The sequence below is a fragment of the Styela clava genome, chromosome 6 (genome assembly GCF_964204865.1).
Source record: "Styela clava chromosome 6, kaStyClav1.hap1.2, whole genome shotgun sequence".
Classification (NCBI taxonomy): domain Eukaryota; kingdom Metazoa; phylum Chordata; class Ascidiacea; order Stolidobranchia; family Styelidae; genus Styela; species Styela clava.
In genome coordinates, this window is record NC_135255.1 from 18601466 (window position 1) to 18622527 (window position 21062).

At 34.7% G+C, this 21062-nt stretch overlaps 3 protein-coding genes across 3 annotated transcripts; 1 reads left to right on the forward strand and 2 right to left on the reverse strand.

The window, feature by feature from the left end:
• Nucleotides 1–2384: 2384 nt before the first annotated feature.
• Nucleotides 2385–5467, forward strand: LOC144424632 (uncharacterized). The gene is made up of 4 exons (XM_078114095.1): nt 2385–2469; nt 3695–3922; nt 4136–4265; nt 4611–5467. Exons 1-4 carry the CDS (start codon nt 2424–2426, stop codon nt 4786–4788), a joined length of 582 nt encoding a protein of 193 aa, XP_077970221.1. The 5' UTR covers nt 2385–2423; the 3' UTR covers nt 4789–5467.
• A 2143-nt stretch (nt 5468–7610) lies between these two features.
• LOC144424374 (uncharacterized) lies at nt 7611–8664 on the reverse strand. The gene is made up of 2 exons (XM_078113618.1): nt 8545–8664; nt 7611–7877 (listed from the first exon to the last, which is right to left on the reverse strand). The coding sequence occupies exons 1-2, from the start codon at nt 8607–8609 to the stop codon at nt 7754–7756; spliced, it is 189 nt and encodes a 62-aa protein (XP_077969744.1). The 5' UTR covers nt 8610–8664; the 3' UTR covers nt 7611–7753.
• A 7433-nt stretch (nt 8665–16097) lies between these two features.
• Nucleotides 16098–20576, reverse strand: LOC144424249 (kelch-like protein 2). Its single transcript, XM_078113371.1, has 5 exons — nt 20506–20576; nt 19430–19550; nt 17925–18078; nt 16708–16925; nt 16098–16274 (listed from the first exon to the last, which is right to left on the reverse strand). The coding sequence occupies exons 1-5, from the start codon at nt 20574–20576 to the stop codon at nt 16098–16100; spliced, it is 741 nt and encodes a 246-aa protein (XP_077969497.1).
• Between the last annotated feature and the right edge of the window lie 486 nt (nt 20577–21062).

Sequence of the window (21062 nt, forward strand, 5' to 3'; positions counted from 1 at the left end):
CTTCGCCAGATATGTAGCCGCCGTCTCCCAGCTCGTGCACCAACACGTTGGAACTTCCAATCACGCGTGGTGCAGGGCGTGTCCGAAATTAGGTCTGAGCTCATTGAGTGTTTCAATGGCATTCAGAGCTCTCCGGTTTGGAACGAACGCTCTGTGAGGGAGGCGGCAGGTCTAAAGCGTCTGCTAGAAGATGGTGAGTTTTCATTTTTTTCTCGCTTTTTTCTCCACAATATTCTATCACGTGGATGTATTATACGGCGCATTGCAGTCAAGGCTAATGGATGGAGCGTCTGTGCAGTCGTGTATTTCAGACTTCTGCGATGCTGTATCTCGTATCCGGGAAACAATAAAATACGACGACACATGGAGTGCTTCTTTACGCCGCGGGCAAACAACGCAGCTTTTGATTTTGTCTGCAAAGGAATGCTGTGACATTCTGGTGAATCAAATAGGCGATCGTCTGCGCACTGAACACCTTGCCGCGTTCTCTTTGATGAACCCCAAAAATTTTTCAAAATTTGCACGTCAATTTCCCTTCCATTTGTTGGCTACTGTCTCCAAATTTTACCCCATGATAAACGTGGGTAAATTGGAAAATGAATTGCGATGTATATACAATACACCAATCAAACTTTTTTGAACATCACATCAACTTGCGCGCTCTATGGGTTCCTCATAGATAACACTCTAGTAACTACCTTTGCGGCGTCTGCAAAATTTCTGGACATCATTTTGACGACGCCTATTTCTTCCGCCGACGCAGAGCGAACATTCAGCACGCTGAAGCGTATTAAAACGTATCTCAGAAACACAATGAAGCAAGATAGATTAAATTCCTTGGCTGTTTTATCCATTCACAGAGACGTTATTTCTGGGATGCATGACTTTAATCAGCGCGTTATTGAGCATTTTGCTTCCAAGAAACCGCGGCGTGTTGCATATATGTTCAAGCAGTAGAAGTCTAGCAGCATATATATCTATCAGTGAGCGACGCATGTCCTTATCTTTGCATTACCTTTCCTTTCTTCACAGTAACGTTTTAAACCTTATTTTAGGTTTTGTCTGCTTTCCCGAAGTTTCTGTTAATATGTCATTGTATTTATCTGGGTAAATATTGCCTTTCCTTTTGAAAGAGGTTTCAAAATAAACTATGTCTATATTTATTAATCCCTTGACTTGGACCGGTTTTAAAGACACTTTCTTATTGTTAAAAATTGTCGCTTTTGCCGATTGGTTGTTACCGATGGAATGGTTTTTATACTCATAAAATGATGGGAGAACTTACAGCGCTCATCCTGTCCCCGTAGATGGGGGTGACTTGGTCCCGCAGTAGCTTGCCCCGGTTGTCAAAATGACCACGCGCCGCCACTGGTACAGGGTGTTGAAATGCTAATATTATATCCAGTTCTTAACGAACCATTGTTTGCTCGATATTATATCAGTGATTTATCCAGTTAAGTCGCGGCCCGCAAGCTTACTTTTGATAAACAAGAGCCTTGGCTTATGTATGTTCAAATCACGGTTTGTGTGTAGAGAGTTCCTGGCTTATTTTGCCCCCTGAATAGAACAAATCCGCCAAAATTCCCTTTGAATGATTCTATATGTGTTCGTGGCGTTCAAAGTGAAGTGATGCGAATGTATAAAAACATCGCAAAAGTAGGGATAAACCTTCAAATTTAACCTTGCTGTGAGATCAATAAGATGTACATTTGACAAAATATGTTGCGCTTTTCCAGAAATAAAACGAAAACGTTTAATGATTTCAACTCCAACCTTCCAGCTATTTGATATGCATAGTTCAGATCAGGGCAGGACAAACTACACTATACTAGCCAGATGCGCCCCGTCAAATTGTTTTAAGCGGCCCCTTACTCTTAGAGGAAGTTTTACAGCAACATACAAAATTTTGATTTATTTAAAATATCGAAACTATGAATTGTTGAAATAATGATAATGTTTTTTTTTTCGTCTTTTGCTCAGCAATGTCAGCCAACAAAAATTCGATACTTTTCTCAATGTGGCTTTTTCAAACAAGACTCTGTGAATTTCGCCTTTGAAAAACCAAACATTGCCCGAAGTTTAAACGTTTGCAACAGTCATAATTATGTGTTTTGTGGACTTTGGAGGTGTCAAAATATTGAACTCGCCTGAATACAGTTTTTGAATACAAATAAAATGCTTGAGACCATAGACAACATTCCGGTTTTCTAATACTGTAAATCAGGAATAGCGAATAACACGAAACTATTATTATTCTTAAAGGGCTTGTCAGAGCAAACGCCGCATCGTGTGAAGAGATTACCATAGATGAGTTGACAGGTCAATTCGGCTACCAAGAAGATGCGACAAGTGGATTCTGCAAAAGATGGAAATTACCACAACCTGATGATAGAGTCCTGATACTGCGCCTACAGAGCATCAAAATGATAAAAAGTAACGGGGATCGCACGGCAAAACTCGTTATTGCAGGTATGGAGTATATTTTATCAAAGGCGTATTATAAAATATTATCTGATTGTGGCCAAAAAAATAAAAATAAAAAATAAACCTAATTACCGAATTATACGGGCCATGAGGCGTTTTGAATACTTTTTTTTTTCGAAAATCAACCTTGCGCCTTATAAACTCATGCGCATATGTTTGGATCAGGCAGTGTTCTATACTTTATTGCCTAAACCGAGGACCAGTACCGGTTGCGCTTTATCTATAAATAAAAACCTAATCTAAGCACTTTATGGTCTCTACGAATGGGTCTATGTTTCCTTCACATTCAAATATGATTACGAAAATACACTGTCATTTATTTTAATGTCTGCAATACGGTAGTTTTTCCAGAATATTGTTTCAATAGTGCTGGTCTCAGTCACTCTAGTTTGGATTGTACTTTCTATACCGAATGCCGGGTAGAAAAAAATGCGGAACCTATTGCAATAAATTAGTCGATTTTATGAAATGGTATTGGCTAATAACACTCTCTAGGAAATCTGATCCATCATGTTTTAAAAAATAAGTTGCGGAAAGTGAAATGATTTTTGCGTGGAGGAATCATATTCGCGGTATTTGTCTCGTTAAATCTGAGCCATGCTCGTCCTCACTCTCTCGGGGAGATACGGTAACGGCCTTCTGATCTATTTTTAGCTTTTTATCAGCCAAACGAGCTCAACTAATTCGACTAGTTTCGCAGACAAATTTATATGTTTATATTTTTAATATTACACGGTAATTATGGAAAAATATATCAATCGAATATTAGTGGATTTTCAAAGGTGTAAACTACGAAATACGTTATATTGGCACAAGATCCTGCGCACGCAACTCAATGTATCAGTTTAATACAATAGATAGGCTAAACATTTATTTATTTTACCACCCATGGTAGCCAAACCCAAAAAGTTTTCTGATTGTACACCAAGATTACTAGTGTCTGTGCACAATGCATCTCGATCTCAAACATCAAGTTCTCATGTTCTGGAATATCTCCATTTTCAAGCTGAAATAATGTGCACTATGAATAATTTCAACATTATTTGTTTTAACCCGTCTGCCCTGCACACTTGAGGTAATGATTACATATTATTGGAATATCGGCGACAACAGTGGTATCGATACATCTCCAATACAAATGTGATAGAAGCTTCGATTAGCAGTTTGCTTAAATAGAAATATCCCTGAACCTGTTTTGTTTTCCTTATAGGGACCGACTATTGTTTCATGAATTCCGGTTCTTGTTTTGTTATTCATCGTGTCGGATTTAAGGATTTCAATCATGTTGCACCACTGGTTGCAGACTGTACTCCTACTATATGGATCAATGCTTCAAACAGTGAAGTGGAATTTGAAGTTACAAAGGGATGGCTCGACCCAACTTTCAAATTTCAGTTGGATGTTAATGGTATTAGATCGACCGCTACCACCACAGGCTGTAAGTTGAGAAATGATTCTACTCGCGTTTAAGCATGGGGTCAGTGTGTGAAAAAATAATCAGCTAGCGAATACTACTCTCAGATATGAATACAAAAAACAACTTATTATTTTTAGGTTTTGCCATCATGGCATGTAACTTTTGAGCATATTTCTTAAGAAAATTAAAGACCTTGTTGAGTGATCTATGTAAAGTTATATTACATTATTGCAGCTAATATTACGACCGCAAACTCATACAGAGACTATTCTGAAGATAAGGATTCGAAGAATCTAGCAGCACCGATTGTTCTGGGAATAGCACTATTTCTTGCACTGGTAGCTCTTTCCGCTGCTCTTATCAGGTGACAGTTATAAGTATATATTTAATAAATTATATACAAACAGTACTGCAAGACCAGGTCAAGAGTTTCACGTGATCAGTGGTTACGTTCCAGCAAGTTGCATTAAAACTGGCGGCATGAGAAATTACTAAATTTTTAAAAATGAACCCACACGAAACTATCATAAAAAATCCTTACACGTAGAGAGTTGGTATGTTTTGAAAACGGATATTTCAACAGAACATACTAAGTTTTAACAGTGGGTGAGGTTGAACCTGGTCGTGAATTTTTACTAGGCCCAATCTCCTGACGCTATTTAAGTTTAATATTAAAAAAAAGTAATCTATAATTTTTAATTAATTTCAGATTGAAGACATATGCAGCGACCGAGACCAATTTCTGCATTCCTCAAATACAGATAAGCAGTTCCCAGAACTGCCCTGTACAACCTGAAGACCACATATATCACACCTTGGACAAAGTGGACCAACAAAGTCACCATTGCCTTGCAGAAGTAGTTGTAAATGACTTGTATACGATATGAAATTTCGACCAATATATCGTAAAGTTAGTGGCAAAACCAGTGCTTCTGTAGTGTGTGTACCAGGTTCGGGTTGAGCCATAATTTATAAGCCGTCCATTGAATACTCGCTAATCGAAATTTATCAGTAGAAAACTTACATAGTTGAACAACTTTTAATATGTAGTTAGAGTTTTAGTAAAACGACTGACCCAGGTAAAATCTCCATTAAAATAAATAAAAAGTAAAATATTATATATATTTATTAGTATTAAAACTGCTTGGTATGTACCAGGTCGCCATGACGTACCTATTACTTTTTTTTATTTAATAAATAACATATTTAGTTCGACTTTATTGTATTTATCATGTTCTGTTAGACTGTCCCATGGATGCCGCCACTTGATAACCAGAATTGGTTTTTGGCATCTCCTTTTACCCTGGAATGCGATTTTTTATATTTCCTTTTATTTGTGTATGTATAGTTCGTATTTTCAGCATGGTGAAAAAATAAATTACCAATTACTGACGGTTTGCGGGAACATTTTTATTTTAACGACTTTAAATTTATTGACATATATTCGTCTTTCCACTGCCGCCATATTGACATTCAAACGTAAATTTATTTTGTACATTTTTCGGAGCTCTCGAAATGTGTGCACCAGGATGGCGCACAACCTTAACCATAACCTGGTACAGTGTAGTGATGTAGTGAATAGTGAAATGTCCCGATTAACATCAAACTAACGAGAAATATTACCGGTAGGTACTAAATGTCTGTTTAGTTGAGCAAATTTGGTTGTGTTTGGACATTAAATGGCTGGGCCAGAGTTATCATTGAATAATAGGGTCATTTTGTCCAAAGTTGAGCACTTTGATGGTAGGTAGGGCAAAAAATGGTTGAGTCAGGGTCAGCATTTAAAAATAAGATAATTTCGTCCGAAATTGAGCACTTTGATGGTAGGTCGAACTTTGACTAAGCTGCAAATCACCAACCATGCAGAACACTTCAACAAAGAGATGTTTTGAAAACAAACAAGTCAATAATTCTGATAGAAACTAAAATGTATGAAGTTGATTACGGTAAGTATTTCCAACAAAAAACATGGAAACTGGAATAGGCTTGGTCGAAACTGATTTTCTGTGATTTGTGAGCTGGAGTCAAATTTTTCACTAATTAGAAATCAGAGTATTTTTTTTAATTCCTCGTTAAAGTTCGAGTGGTGCCAAACCTAGGTCTTCAATGACGGAGTGAAATTTCCACTTTTACACAGTTGATTTGACCTACTTTCATTTTTGAATAATGTTAAAATAGTAAAACCTGAAGACGAAGTAACTGCAAAATTCTAAAAACAATCTGAAAGAGAATGATAATATACACATTACACAAGCATTGTATATAGGGGGATCGCAATTACAACCATTACTTTTAAGAAATATGCTTCATAAGAAACTACCGTAAATAAAATCAAAGCTATATGTAATGAATAAGTAAAACATACATGAAACATGTTTTGAATCATAATAATTCATCATCATCATAATGAGTAGCTTTATAATTAGGCTTCCCGCTGCTTGTCAGCAGGGAACCTATTGTATTCCTGTGTTTTATTATTATTTATTTATTATTATTATTATTATTTATTTATTATTATTTATTTTTATTATTTTTTTTTCAAATTGGTCCTACAAACTTGAAATTCACCTCAAATGTGCAGAAGTTCTCAGCTAGCAATAAAATGCAAATTTCATGCATGACTGACCACGCTTTCACGCTCCAGTGAGCAAAACGCGTCTTCAGTTTTGCGATTTCTCAAAATTGATACATGGTATTGGGTTGAAATTCATAACAATGATTAATGGACATGTTCCGGATACAATATGTCAAGGATACGCATGAGTGAACTCGGCGATACGCTCCAGTGAGCAATATAGGATTTTACATTTTCATATTTAAAATATCTAAATTTGTAATCTGAATTGTAAAAATTAAAAATAACATTGTTATTGGAGATTGAAAATAGCTACAGCAGAAATAATTAATGTGCTACAATACAACAAAGTCTATAATTTAATTCAACAAAAACAAATGCTTCCAAGTATTAAAAGCTACAAAACTGTGCTACTGTGAATATATAATAAAATGATAGAGCTTTTGAATGCTACTAGCTCACTATAACATTTTAAATCAAAGATTGGAGTGAGTGTGATAAACAGTATAATGTATAAACCTAGGTATTACTAAACACATAAAGCAGACAAATATTCAATGTAGCAGTGATTTTCAACCATTTTTGATTCGCAGAACACTTTTGATATTGCAACAAAGTTCTTGCAGAAAACCCTGAAATAAAACTAAGAGTTATGCCTATTTCTGTCTCAAAACTGAGAAACAACAATTTGACACTAAACACCTTAATTTCATTCATAGAACACCGGTTGAAAATCACGACTATATGGAACATGGTCTCACAATTATAACATTGATAATATAGAATATTAAATTATCAGACCCATATCTTCTAGCTTTTATCGAAAATACATTATTTTATATTTTCAACGAAAAATTTATTCGAAATCATATTTCCATTACTGACTGAAAGCAACGATAAATTTACATAATAGCATTTACAAAACAAGTTGATAAAAATACAAGCGACATTATGGTTGCACAATTATTAATGCAAAAACTCATTTGAAGAATTGTGTTAAAATCTTTTGGATAAAGGCAACATAGAATTGTCGAGAAATACAGGATGTAAGGCTGAGGCTATGAAACATTTTGAGTTTCAATCAGCTTCGTTATAAAAATGTGAAGTACAATAGAAATAATTGGTTTTGCCCAATTTCCAGTAACAGTAGGAAGTACTAGAGATTTTTTGTTTGAATTAAATGATATAGCATATACATATGATAACACTTCAAATATAGAAACTAATTTTAAGTGAAAAGATTCGCCTAAATGAGTTTCACATAAAACTAAACATCGTTAAGTTGGTAAACATAAAGCAACTGAAGCTTCTGGATCGACATTTTTTCCTGACAGGCTCCCAACAACTTTCCATGTATTTGTAGCATGATCGTACTCCTCGATAGTATCGTTACTGCCATTCCTATTAACAAAAGTGATTGTTGAAATGCTGTTTACATGATGTTCAAATTGCGGAAAGTTGCATTCGGCTAGTAAGTAAAATTAGTACCATTAAACGATGTTAGAAGACTTGCTTTATGTTTTCAAATCAGTGCTCATCAAAACCTTACAATATATTATTATGGGTCTATTCAAAAGAATATGGAAGACATCTCAAATTGCAATGTGCACCATAATTTTTCAATAACTTATACGGAAATGAAATAAAACTCATTTGAAACTTGAATTTCTATTTGTGTATGACTGTTCCCAATAGTATCAGTAATCTAGGACACTTTCCACAGAATTAACCAGGATGCTTGGAACAGAAGTTATATTCTTTCTAAAATGTGTTCCAAATGGATTTGGATTGTGTTTTTTGGAGTTGAATTCAACCTGTGGTTGAATATTCAATTCATTTTGCGCATCCATGATTCAAATAATCGGAGGAATGAATGTATTTTAGAGTTTATCTAATTACTGATTAGAACGAAAAAAGCAAAAAATGAAAAGAGAAAGCTATCGATATAAATTTGAGTTCGGTAGGCACATCAGAAAAGAATTTTCCAGGCAAAGCCATATGACTCTGAGAAAGTTCAACTGCAGTGAATGTGAATAAATTGGATACTGAAATCACGACTTGATCTTACCCGCCAACAACATATATTTTGTCTCCCAAAATGCATGATTCCAACCTGTATCTTGGATGGTTCATATTGGCAACTGATGTCCAAGTTTCAGACTTGATGTCGAAACAAATAACAGTAGCAAGTGCATTTACCCTTGGGTTTCCTCCTGAACAATAATAAATTCCACGTCAATGTGATTTTTCAGAACATTTGATTTAAAAACTTTATAAATAACCTTAAAAAATGAACTTGAAAAAAACTAGGACAGTTCTACAAATCGAAATTTTTAACCCAAATCATCATTGACGTTAACGACCGGCAAAATATTATGCATTCATTGATAATAGATATTATTTTGGTTCCAAATTATTTGCATTAATAAATAGCATATCTAATATTAGCAAATATCTCATGTATTTCAAGCAATAACTACATTTTAACTGAATAACAATAGAATGAATTTAAATAAAATAATATCATATTTGTGATCATGTATGAAATGATCCTTCTCACTGTTTTATTTCACTACAGGATTTTGTGATGACCATAGCACAACTAGGGTTGCTACTTCTAGATACATTTTTTTTTAATCGAATCTCGAATAAAAAATTTTCGAATCGAATCTTTCCGAATCTGATTTCATTAAGTTTTTTTTTATTGCATGCGTATGTTTGCCCAAAGTCACAGAAAAGCTCAAATCTAGAAGAGAAAAACTTGAAAATGGAATAAGCTATATAGCGAGGACAATAAGGGTTTTTCAGTGAATATGACACACACACTTATTTCCATCATGATAAAAAAATATGTAGGTCATAGATATCACCAATAAATGAATTGATGAAAAACTTGCTGTTGCAACTCATCTGTGAGTCTTACAATACTGAGTTATTATTGTGTTATACTTGTATCAGGACTGAGGCAATTTGATGAAATTCATATGAGAAAATAAGCAGGGAACAATTGTACTGGTATGTCATAAACACAGTAACAACACTGCTTTCCCTAGTCCCACACCAGTATATGTGGGTACTGTGGTATTTCACTTCTTGTTATATTGAATAAGGCCAGCATTATTACATTATTACCAATTCTTTATCTTCAAAATTCTGGTACAATATTTTATATTTATGCTAGCAGCATAGAGTAATACGACAAAAACATTCAAATTACATCTGAATCACTATAAATGGGGAATGCGTGCATGAATATGATTGAAGACGATAAAATTAACCAGGAGTAAATTACGTTAATTTCGAGAAAAACAATCGTTCACCCGACTACGATTGCGAACAAAAATTTCCATAAATATTAGAGACAATATTATTTGTGGCTAACAGCGTTATTGGCTAACTCGGGCTTCATTATTATCGGGGACTACGTTTAATTTCGTAATTCAGAAAGTCCAAATGTGCATAATGGACGCCGCGCTGACGAGCGATAATTGGTCGACGCTTTATCTCGATCAAACACGGTCGCTCGGACTTCAGTGAGACGACATTCGCACAGTATGCTTGGTCTGGTATGAAATCTGGCACGTATTGTAACACGTGTTGTAACAGGGCACAAGATGCCATTCCTCAAGTATTATTTACTCCCACCTGTCCGTTATGGTTATGACAATACTCCCACCTGTCCGTTATGGTTATGACATTTGCTAGATGGAATCCGAAATGTTTTATTCCCGCTTGTATCGGGCTAACAAAATCTCCCACCTGTCCGTTATGGTTATGACATTTGCTAGATGGAATCCGAAATGTTTTATTCCGGCTTGTATCGGGCTAACAAAATCAAATGTGAATACTACTTTTTTTTTGTAACAGCTGAAAAAAGACGTATGTACAACATTACGTCCTTCTGATTTCGTTTACCGCCACTCGAGTGGAAGCCTGATAAACGCAAACAAAATAATTATATATTTTAGGATGAGAAACATGATTGTCAAATAACATTGCCGGCCGATGATTTAGTAAAAGTTGTACGCGAAATAATTCAATCAGAACAAAGTTTAAATTAAATTTCAATCAAAATTAAATATTATCTAGACGTCGGTAGCTGATTCTTTATCCAATCATGCCAGGGCGTACAATAACTTAGTCGCAGCGTAGGTGTGCTTTTGAAAATTTTCATCAAAATTGTCACGAATTTTTAGGTATACGATCCATTTAAATTCGCGCATAATAGAAACTTAGGCTATTTAGTAGAAAACTGAACTCGCAGTTTGGTGGAAATGACGCCACACATCATCTCGAGTGAAGCGTAAAAGAGTGTGTTGTGCCGAACTTGAAACAAATGACGGCAGATAAGTAAAAAAGTCAATCACGAAAACTTAATTTTCATTTGTTTCCGTCCCGTAATTTTGTGTTATTTGGAGTGCCGCATAAACGAATTCGGCAGATTCAAAGTCGCCAAAAACAACGATTTAACAAACGTTCAATGATATTTTTTTCGGTAAATCGCTCTCTTTTTTCGAATCGCGTAAATCTGATTCGAATCGATTCGGAAAAGATGCGATTCGAATCGATCCGATTCATAAATCCAAAAGTTGCATCCCCAGGCACAACTCAGTGGTATTGCCCGGGCACAAATATATAAATTTATGTTAAGTTTAAAATCTTAATATAGATCACAAACCCAAGACAAAAATCTTTTGATCCAACGCGACAGCTGATGCAAAATATCTCCCAGAAGGCATGCTCGGCAATGTGTGCCACTTTGGAATAGCTGGATCCAGTTTCAAATTATCAGAACGAGACTTTCCAACATATCCGCCAATGCAGTAAATGAATTCTGAATACAAAAAAGTTATTTATTTTCCTGACTAAATGTGTAAGTTATAGGCTCAATACACATTAACACACTTTAGTGTTACACGCATTGAAGAGGAATAAAAAAGGCATGTTCGCTATCACAATGATTATTACTAATGAGAATGATTCTTCAATGCTGTGCAGATCATAACAAGTAAGAAGATTTTTGCCTTTCCATTACTTGCTTATGTAATGACACACAAGTATATGGGATGCAACATTAAATATTTCGACATGACAGTGTCATTATTATTTTTTTCATTCTACTTAGTGTATATGTACAACCGATAACGGGATTGCGGTGACGGGAGCTTACTAAAAGGAAGATTAATGACTTGGGGACCCATTGGAAACTTTTGAAGAGCTGCAAATAATTCATAAGAACAGCGAGTAATGGAAGTACAATGGAAAAATCAATCAAAAGTCACAAATTATGTAACATAATTTGTTAAACAACAGCATTTTATTGCTGATAAAAAAAAATTACAAACATTAGTACTGACCTTCAGCAGAAACAATAGCACAATAACCAGTCGGTACTGGCTTAGATATCAAATGAACCCATGAATCATTTGAAGGTTGATACTTTTCAACAGATTTGTTCGAATTAGGAGAATCATCAAACGCATATATTGAACCTGGAGTAAAATGACAATTGTTAAGTGTATTTTATATGTTAAGGACAGAACATTCATTTGCCGACCGGTGGTTTAAACTCTTAATCAATGAAAACAACATTATCTGGACGGCACAGAAGATATTTTTCGACATAGCATCGGTAGCAATCTTAACCATTTGATGTTTTTTTTATATAACGATAAGGCCTTTCGATCGGCAATTGCATAGGAAAAATCATAATCTATCGCATCGCTTAGTTCTGAAATGATATTTGAGTCCAAGTTTTTACGATACTTTGACTTTGCTTAAATATATATCCAATGTCATTATTAGAATTAATATTTGTATGAAATATTAATTCATCAGCCTGTATTATTTGCAAAATATTTGTACATTTTGCAAAGCGAGTTTAATAAAAATAATATATCGAATTTGACAGAATACAATCAAAGTTCTTTTATTCCAAAGTGAAAATGACTACTTTATTAAAATGGAAAATCAACATACTTCGATAGCATAGTCTTAATATTATACAATTATTATTAGGAAGATACATCATAGAAACACCTTACCCAAACTTACCTTTCAATGCTACTGCGCGCAGTCTGCCAGTATTAGCACGATCTGCTAATCTTTCCCAAGTTGCTGATGTATCGGCATAGTTTAATAAACGATAATTGCTTTTATCGTACCCGAGAACATAAATATCATTTCCAAGAACAACAGCAAGAAAATCTGTTTTTATAATTTCAGCAGTGACGTTCTGAAAAAAAGGATGGCCAGCCAAGATCAATTCGACAACTATTTACCCAATTGTTGAATTTGGCAAAATGCCATACATTTTCAGGGAACAAATATTTTGTAGCGAGAATATAAAGCCTTTAAGCTCCTGGTACAACAAACACTATTAAACATTTAAATTCAGTTTCAAACCTGCGTTTTTGTCCAGTTGTTCTTCTCAGGACTGAAGCATTGAATTGACTTCGTCGTTCGATCGAACACAGCAATAACTTGAACGACAAAAAATTGATTGAATGCTTAGCTTTACTTTTCCAACCAAACAAACTACAGAACATATTTAATAAATATAGCTTACCATTGTTATCTTTGTTGCCAGGACCCACTAAAATGAACAATAGTGCTATTTTATTTCAGAAGAGATTTTTCATAAATCATGTATTCAGAGAAAAGGTTATTAATGAAATGAGCAAATAGCTTATATGAAAACAAGAAACCAATTTGGAACAGCAAATATTAATTATTAAAGATAAAATAAAAATTTTAACCAAAATAAAGTAAAAACCCTCAAAACAAAAGCGTGATAACAACGCCTATTAATTTCTTTTTTAGCCAAAGTTGATTTACACCTAATAAAATATTGAATATTGACCATCAATATTCCACCCCCACTGATGTAATTTTTTTAAATCTAAGATGCAAAAATTTTAAACATAATTTTACGTGCTTTACATTTTGTAATGTCTGCTTGGGCAGCACAATTTATTAGGATGCCGGAATATGATAAGATTATTTGCTTGCTAAATCTAAATCAATAAATTCTGCTCAGTATGTTAGACCAATAAAGCTGAATAGCATGTATCTCAATGTGATATCGTGGCATTTGTCAGGTATAAATTTAATAAATAAAATAGTTGATCTGTTGATTAAACTGCAATTTCACACATGCAGAAATATAATTCCACAAACCACAACTTTCTTCAAGCAATGATGAAAAACAAAAATACCTGTCCTGATAGTATGATCCTTAGCTTGTGCAATTACTCCTTTGTGGGAAAATAGCAACTTCACACAGGATAGAGAGTTGGAAATCAATGGCTAAAAAGCAAAAATTAATTCTTATGGCAAGCTCCTGAGTAGGCTTGCACGTAATTTACGGAATTACGTAATTATTTGGAGTTACGGAAGGGAAGTTACGAATTACGTAAAGTCGTAATTACTGCATTGAAACGAGCTTTCTTCAAAGCAGTCAATTTCGTCGATTGCGAAAAATGGAAGCTCAACAAGTAGAAGAGAGTTCCGGTATTCGCAGCCGTTTTTCTCTCTCTTGTTACGTAGGTGAAGGAAGGCATGACGCGTTGCCATTTACTAACCTATTATCAACTTCTCTGGCATGGCCAATGTAAATTATTAACGTAGTTAAGAGGGAAGAACTGAGTAGGGCCGTTTGACGCCAACACACCTGGTTTTAACTTCTCCCGTAACTTAACCGTAGATAAGGGATAGAATTGCGTTGAGACCGATTGATGCCAACACACCTGGTTTCAACTTCTCTCGCTTCTTATCTAGCATGACCATGGCCAATGTACATGATAACCGTAGATAGGGGGAAGAATTGTGTTAAGACCGATGGACGCTAACACGCCCGGTTTCAACTTCTTCGGGTGAAATGACCAAGGAACGCAGGAGATCAATCTTTCAAACATGGTCTATCAAACATTTGTTTTCATTTTACTTTTATTTATTATTTACTTGTTCCAGTTTTCCGATACTTGTGGTATATAATATATATGTTCCGTTTCTATTTTATAGTCACGCGTTTAAATAGTGGGAATTCCCCACCAAGTGTGGATTAGCAATGCTTAACCATTCGTTATTGTTAATATCAACACTTAATATATGAACATGGAATATCATACTGTTTTTGGCTGTTTTATTTCAGACTTGGGGTATAAACAGGAAAATATCCATAACCTTTCAACACGACGATCTTGTGAAATTTAACGAAGAGCTTTCGCGACGAATTGGAACCAAATAAGCGAAAAGAGCGATTGATCACTCGCACCAATACCTCGCCGTGATAATTAATGTCGCGTTTATCAAATAGCAATATGACGACAAAAGAGAGATTGCGTAATGAACCAACGCAACTTCGTCTCCTCGGCATCGGTAAAGCGATTGAGACGGCAGAGAAACAGCAAAACGACGGATTCCTCGCGGACCGCTAAAAATTTTACTGCTATCATATATAATCAAATATGAGCCAGTGTGTTTATTCTGTGCGAGATCCATTTTCTATTACAAAATCTTATGTTTTCTGTTAACGGTTTTATCGTTATATATCAGTCCGGACTTGGCCCTGCTCATGGTGTTTTTCACAATTCCTCTCAATATTTCGGCCGTATATGATTAACTGTCTTACCAAATGCGGCAACTTATTTTGATTTATCGTCGACTTGAATACCACCGGCACTCGACCAAACTTGTGTCAATCTTGGCCGATAGGATCGCCGACTTGAGTTGTTTTGCAAAATGCATTGTTTTGCGATATAACTTTGTATTTTCGGAGAAGGCATATCATATAAGTTCCATATTTAAATTATACTCAAATAAATAATATTTGATCTAAATTTATCGCAAATAATGTTATAAACATTCAGTCCGCGAAATGATTAAAGGTAAAATGAAGCATGGTAATCGGAATATCGTCAATAAGTCGACATCAATAATTATTATTATAAAATGCTAACAAGGCAGTAATGTCGGATAATGCAGAAGACGCTGCAAAAACAAGTCTTCGTCGCGAGGAAATCGCAAGTATAATCAAACGAGAGAATACGCTCGTCGTTAGTTAATAAATTAGAAACCCGTAATTTTTATTCAGCACTAAGGTGGTTTTAAAAAACTATCGTTTCCATAAATATCCGTATACCAGTGTCGGTATTGATAAAATAAAATTGATCGCTTAAATGGGACGGTTAATTTGCGAAGGTGATAAATGAAAACCAAAGCCAACACAAAATATAAAAATCAGATTAAAATTAATTTGAATTCACTCCTTGATATTTGTCTTTAACATCTGCCGACGGCGTGTAGTACTGCCAAGAATATGAAAACCCAACTTCAATGTCCCATTCGGAAAAGAAGTGGATTTAATTGGTTGTTATGATAGGTTTAAATGCGTGGAAAAATATCGCAATTACGGGGTCATTACGTAATTGATTTTGCCGTAATTACGGAATTGATTTTTGTCAATTACGTGCAAGCCTACTCCTCAGGCATTTTTTGATAAAATTGTCTCGAATACTTGAAAGTTATCAACAAATTTTAATAGGCAATAATTAGTTTACTTTTCTTTATCGGTCTTTTACGAAATAGATTATTATTCCAGAAAGTTAAGGGCGAACTAGTTTATAAATTAAAATGTAAAATTGTATTTGCCTCCTTTTCCACAAGATATGTCATGTATTCAAACGAAAGTTTTGAGAAATCGAATGTTTTGAAAATATCTTCGAAAAATTTGACACGGTTGTCTGGTTCATGCTGAGTCCACATGATCAATGCTTTGCACTTGTCAGCAGTGGAAGCCTGAAAGAAATATTTCATAAAATGATTAAATAAAAAGAGAACTATTTTAGCAACAAAAATTTTACTTTTCAAAATTTTAAAATGAATTCATAATGATAGAAACAAGAAGGTCTCTTATATGAAAATATATTTAAAGTTATGGGAAGCTAATCAAATGCTTCTAATAAATGACTCCAAATACTGGGATGGCAAATGGACGATAAAGCAACTTCAATTCTGCATATATATTGCTAATTGCTATGATAATGAAGTTTGCTATTATGGAAGATCAAACACTATCCGCACAATATTTTAAACTTTATTTGAAAAAATTTGCAAGGCCTATTTTTTTGGAAATAAAAATATGTAAAAAAGATTTATCCCCTATTTTTATAATTATATGTCTTTAGTAGTTGAATGAAAAGTAAAATAATCATCAGAAATTTTAACCCACCTTCACATTCTCAGCTTTTATTAGAAAACGAAAGTAATCATTTTCAAGAAACTTGAAATCTTGAGAGAGCACAACTGAGCAGAAGTTTTCCAGAGCAAATGCATTGCAATGCTCCTTCAAATTTACACAGTTGAACATGCTGGCAATTCTCTGCGTTGAAACGAATGATTCGGATGCCAAGTCATTGGCAAGAAAGACAGCAATTCCATCACACAGGCCTGTGAATATAATTGGGATAATGATATTAAGATACATATTTATATCTGGGCAGGAGGAGAGCCGATAATACGGCTTAATCTTATGGCAAAACCACGACTACCATCCGGTTACCAATCTGTGTTATTTATGGGATTAGTTAGCCAATTATTTGTTTCAATGTATGGACTTGCAGACCAGTGGTTACGTGAACCACCCTGGAGTGGCGAGGAGCCTGACAATTCTCTCGCACATATTTATTGCAGAGTGCAATGGCGAGTTTATTCCTAAGCATGCTGACTGCCGAGCCTAAATAAAATAATATCTATGAGAAAATTATTCAGAAAATGTCATACTGGAGTGCGCTCTCTTACGCTTTTACATTTATTCAGTTCCATTTATAATTTTATATCCAGAAGCTATATTTTATGCAAATTATGGATATACTTTGTCACTTTGATGAAAGGTATAAATTAGAATTGCCTATATCCAGGGTTAGGGATAAATTAGTCATAAACCAAATCTTTGTATCTATTTTATATCAGAGCATTTACCGATTACTCTATCAGTTTATTGTTTTATATACATAATATGGTTTACCCCCGGGGTGTGTAACCTGTATACAAATGTGTACAAAAAATTGAGTGGCTCGCGCAGAAGTGTCAATTTTGAATGGCCCAAAAAAGTTTTTTATTTCAGTTTAATCTGGTATGTGCAAGACATTCCGATGGGTGCTAGATAACTTGTGCAAAGCGCACAACACATGTTATAAGATCAATAACCAAAAATTTTGTGTCTGCAACTACCAGAAAGTCTATTTTAAATAAAGGTGCGGCGCACGGCTTCACTCAATTATTTGTACCTGGCCCATATTAAAGGAAACACGTCCCTGGATGACATTTGTGGGTAGATTACGCATTAACAGTATCACATATGACAATTGAAAAAAAGAGTACAAATGTGTGATATGTTGCACTGTAATAATCTGGCTGAAGCTTCACAATCAAAAAATGTTTTCTTACTTTGCAATTGCATCATATGCGCGACGAGCATCAACTCTTGCCGATTTTCATCAGCTACAGATCCTGTTCCAGTGTAAATGAAATCAATGCATTTTCTGACACAAACTGGATTTGATTCCTTCATGTCGACGACGCCAGCCTGACTTTCTTTCGTCTGAGAAGAAGTAAAAATTAACTTTTTTAGCTTTGAAGTTTTTAAGATTTTCCAACCAGGTACAAAGCCGAAGAGGAAACTTAGATAACTTTTGGAAATGTGGGTTCAAACAATAACCTGATTCTTCTATAATAGAGAGCAGTAGCACTTGCCTCAAACCAGCTCGTCCATGTAGCGCATCATGCTAATCGTTGGGAATACTTTCACCACTGCCCACCGAACCTCTGATTACCCTGCGTGGGTTCGCAAGTTTGAATCCCGTCTGGGAATAGGTATGTGTGAGGAGATTGCTGGACTAGTTGTCACTCGAGGGCAACGGTTCCCAAACTTTTTCAGCTTTCGGCACACTAACAACAAGATTGAAAAGTCGCGGCACACTAATTACAAATCAGTTAATACATGCAGATTTATGAAAATGTGAAAAATATTTTGTTGTATCATATATATTGTATTGCATATGTTGTACTGATATACTGATAGAAAATTTGCATGGCGAAATTTGTGGTAAAATTGAGAACTCTAAATATTTCATGTGAAAATTTATGAAAGTAATATCACTCTAGGAGTCTCTTCAATTTCTTTACTGCTGAAGGTGTGAAAAAGATTGTTTAGTTAAAGACGAGCAAACTTGCATTGTTGGGTTGGGGTCGAAAACCCATAAGCCTTGAATATTCAGATATTAGAGATGTCCGGTATATTACATCACATATCTGTGGACATACTATACTAAATCTTTATACAGGGTGACCCAAAAAACTGAACCCATACATTATATGTTCCAAATGTAAGCAGCACGTAAGCAGAAAATATATACAAATTATAGTTTTTTTGTTGCTTAATGAAGATAAGTTACAGAAACATGGTTTAAAATGATATTTCATATTATCTGCGGTTGGACAAAGTTGAATGAGCCAATATGGGCCTACTGTCATATGCTCAGCATAAAAATATTGTAAATACCTTATAAATATTCAAAGTAATTTTAAAATCCTGAAATTGCTGCATTGAATTTTATATGGTGCTTATTCACACCCTTTGCCTCAAAACAAGGCCTATACAAGCAGCCACTGATATCTGACAAAATATAAAAAGGTACTTTTGTACGGAAAAATATTTTCGATTTGGCATTTCCTACTTAATTTATTACCCCAACCCCAAAACTGAGGTGGGGGACTTGAGTCGAGATGTCTAATTTTCAATACAAACACAGCTAATTCTAGGCCGCTAGAGTGGTCTAGCGGCTAGACCATCACGCCAGTCAAAATATCTTATTTCAAATGAATTGAAATATTCAAATCATTTTCGCCATTTTTATGTGTAGATAACACTAGGCCGATGTACATATACTTACATCATAAGACAGCATTGCCTTGAAATAATCAGATCCAGCTGAAACTACATTTTTATGAACTGAAATTTCTTCAGATCCAGCTTTTATGAGAAAATCACAAAACATTTTGTTTTCCCTCATTCTGGAAAGACAAACTATTATACAGCGTAGAAGATAAATGGGGGTTAGTCAAGTCCTACCAGTCCAATTTCATGAATAAGAAAACTAGTGAAAATTCAGAGAGGACTAATGTCTTATGTGGCTTATTCAACATTACGGAAATAATTTTAAAAAATGAGGAAATGGAACCAACTAATCTGAGACATATTTTCATCGACGTGAAAATGCTACGATGTTAATTGAACATCTAGTATTCACATGCCGGTGTGATTATGGCATGTGTAGTGACGTAAATGGCCGCATGAAGTTAGAGGATTGAGGGATATAGGTTGAATGACAAGAAAATTGAACTATTGTAATAGTAAAATGTTCCGATGAACATCAAACCAACGAGAAATATTAAGTACTAAATGTCTGATTAGTTGATAAATTTGGTTGTATTTGGACAATAAATGGCTTAGCCAGGGTTGTCAATAAAAAATAAGATCATTTTGTCCAAAGTTGAGCACTTCATTGAAAGATTGGACTATAAATGGTTGTGCCTGAGTTATCATTGAAAAATATGGTCATTTTGTACGAAGTTGAGCATTTTGACGGTAGGACGGCTGCAACTCAATAACCATGAAGAACACTTTCACAAAGAAAAATTTTGAAAACAAGCAAATCCAAAATTCTGATGGAAACTAAAAGACATGAAGTTGACTAAGTATTTTCAACAGAAAACTATGGAAGACTGAAATAGGCCAAAATCTTATGGTCAAAATTGATTTTCTGGAAATTGAGTCAATTTTTTTTCTTTTTAGGAATCAAAGTTGTATTTTAAATCACTCATATAAGTTCGAATTTTAGTTTGAATTTTCCCCGACTCCATATCCCTGGTGCCCACCTAGGTCTCTCCCATGGCAGAGTGAAATTTCCAATTTTTCACAGTTGATTTGACCTAATTAATATTTGAAACACAATATAAAACTGTAAACCTGTTCAAATTCTCCAATAACTCAGCATCATGAGCATTCTTATCCATTGGGATTGTTTTCTCCACTTGCATTTTTGGATGCTAAAATAGGTAATAAAACCTGAAGGCTAAGTAACTGCAAAACTTTAAAGTATAATCTGAAAAAACAACAAAGAATATGTACAGTACATTAAACAAGCATATGCATAACCTCAGAATATAAATTACTTTTTAAAATCAATCATTTCATTTCGTCCTCAATCATTTCGCAAAAAATTTTAATACATGTTGTTTCCGCCTTACAAAATTATCATTTCCGAAAGGTGCGATAGTCAAGCGCAATTAAACGGTTAATAGTTACCGATATTATAATTTTTTTCTTACAATAATGTGGACCAGAGCGCCTTCGGAGCACCTCACATTTTCGTGAAACATGTGCGCCCGCACGGGTAATACTCCGTCTTCAAACGCACCGCCGATAACGCGCCACGGTTTTGCACAACTAATTCATTTTTGTACAATTTAATATGGTTTTATCATTGTCAAAATCTTTCAATAGTGTTATTGTTGGCACTTGCG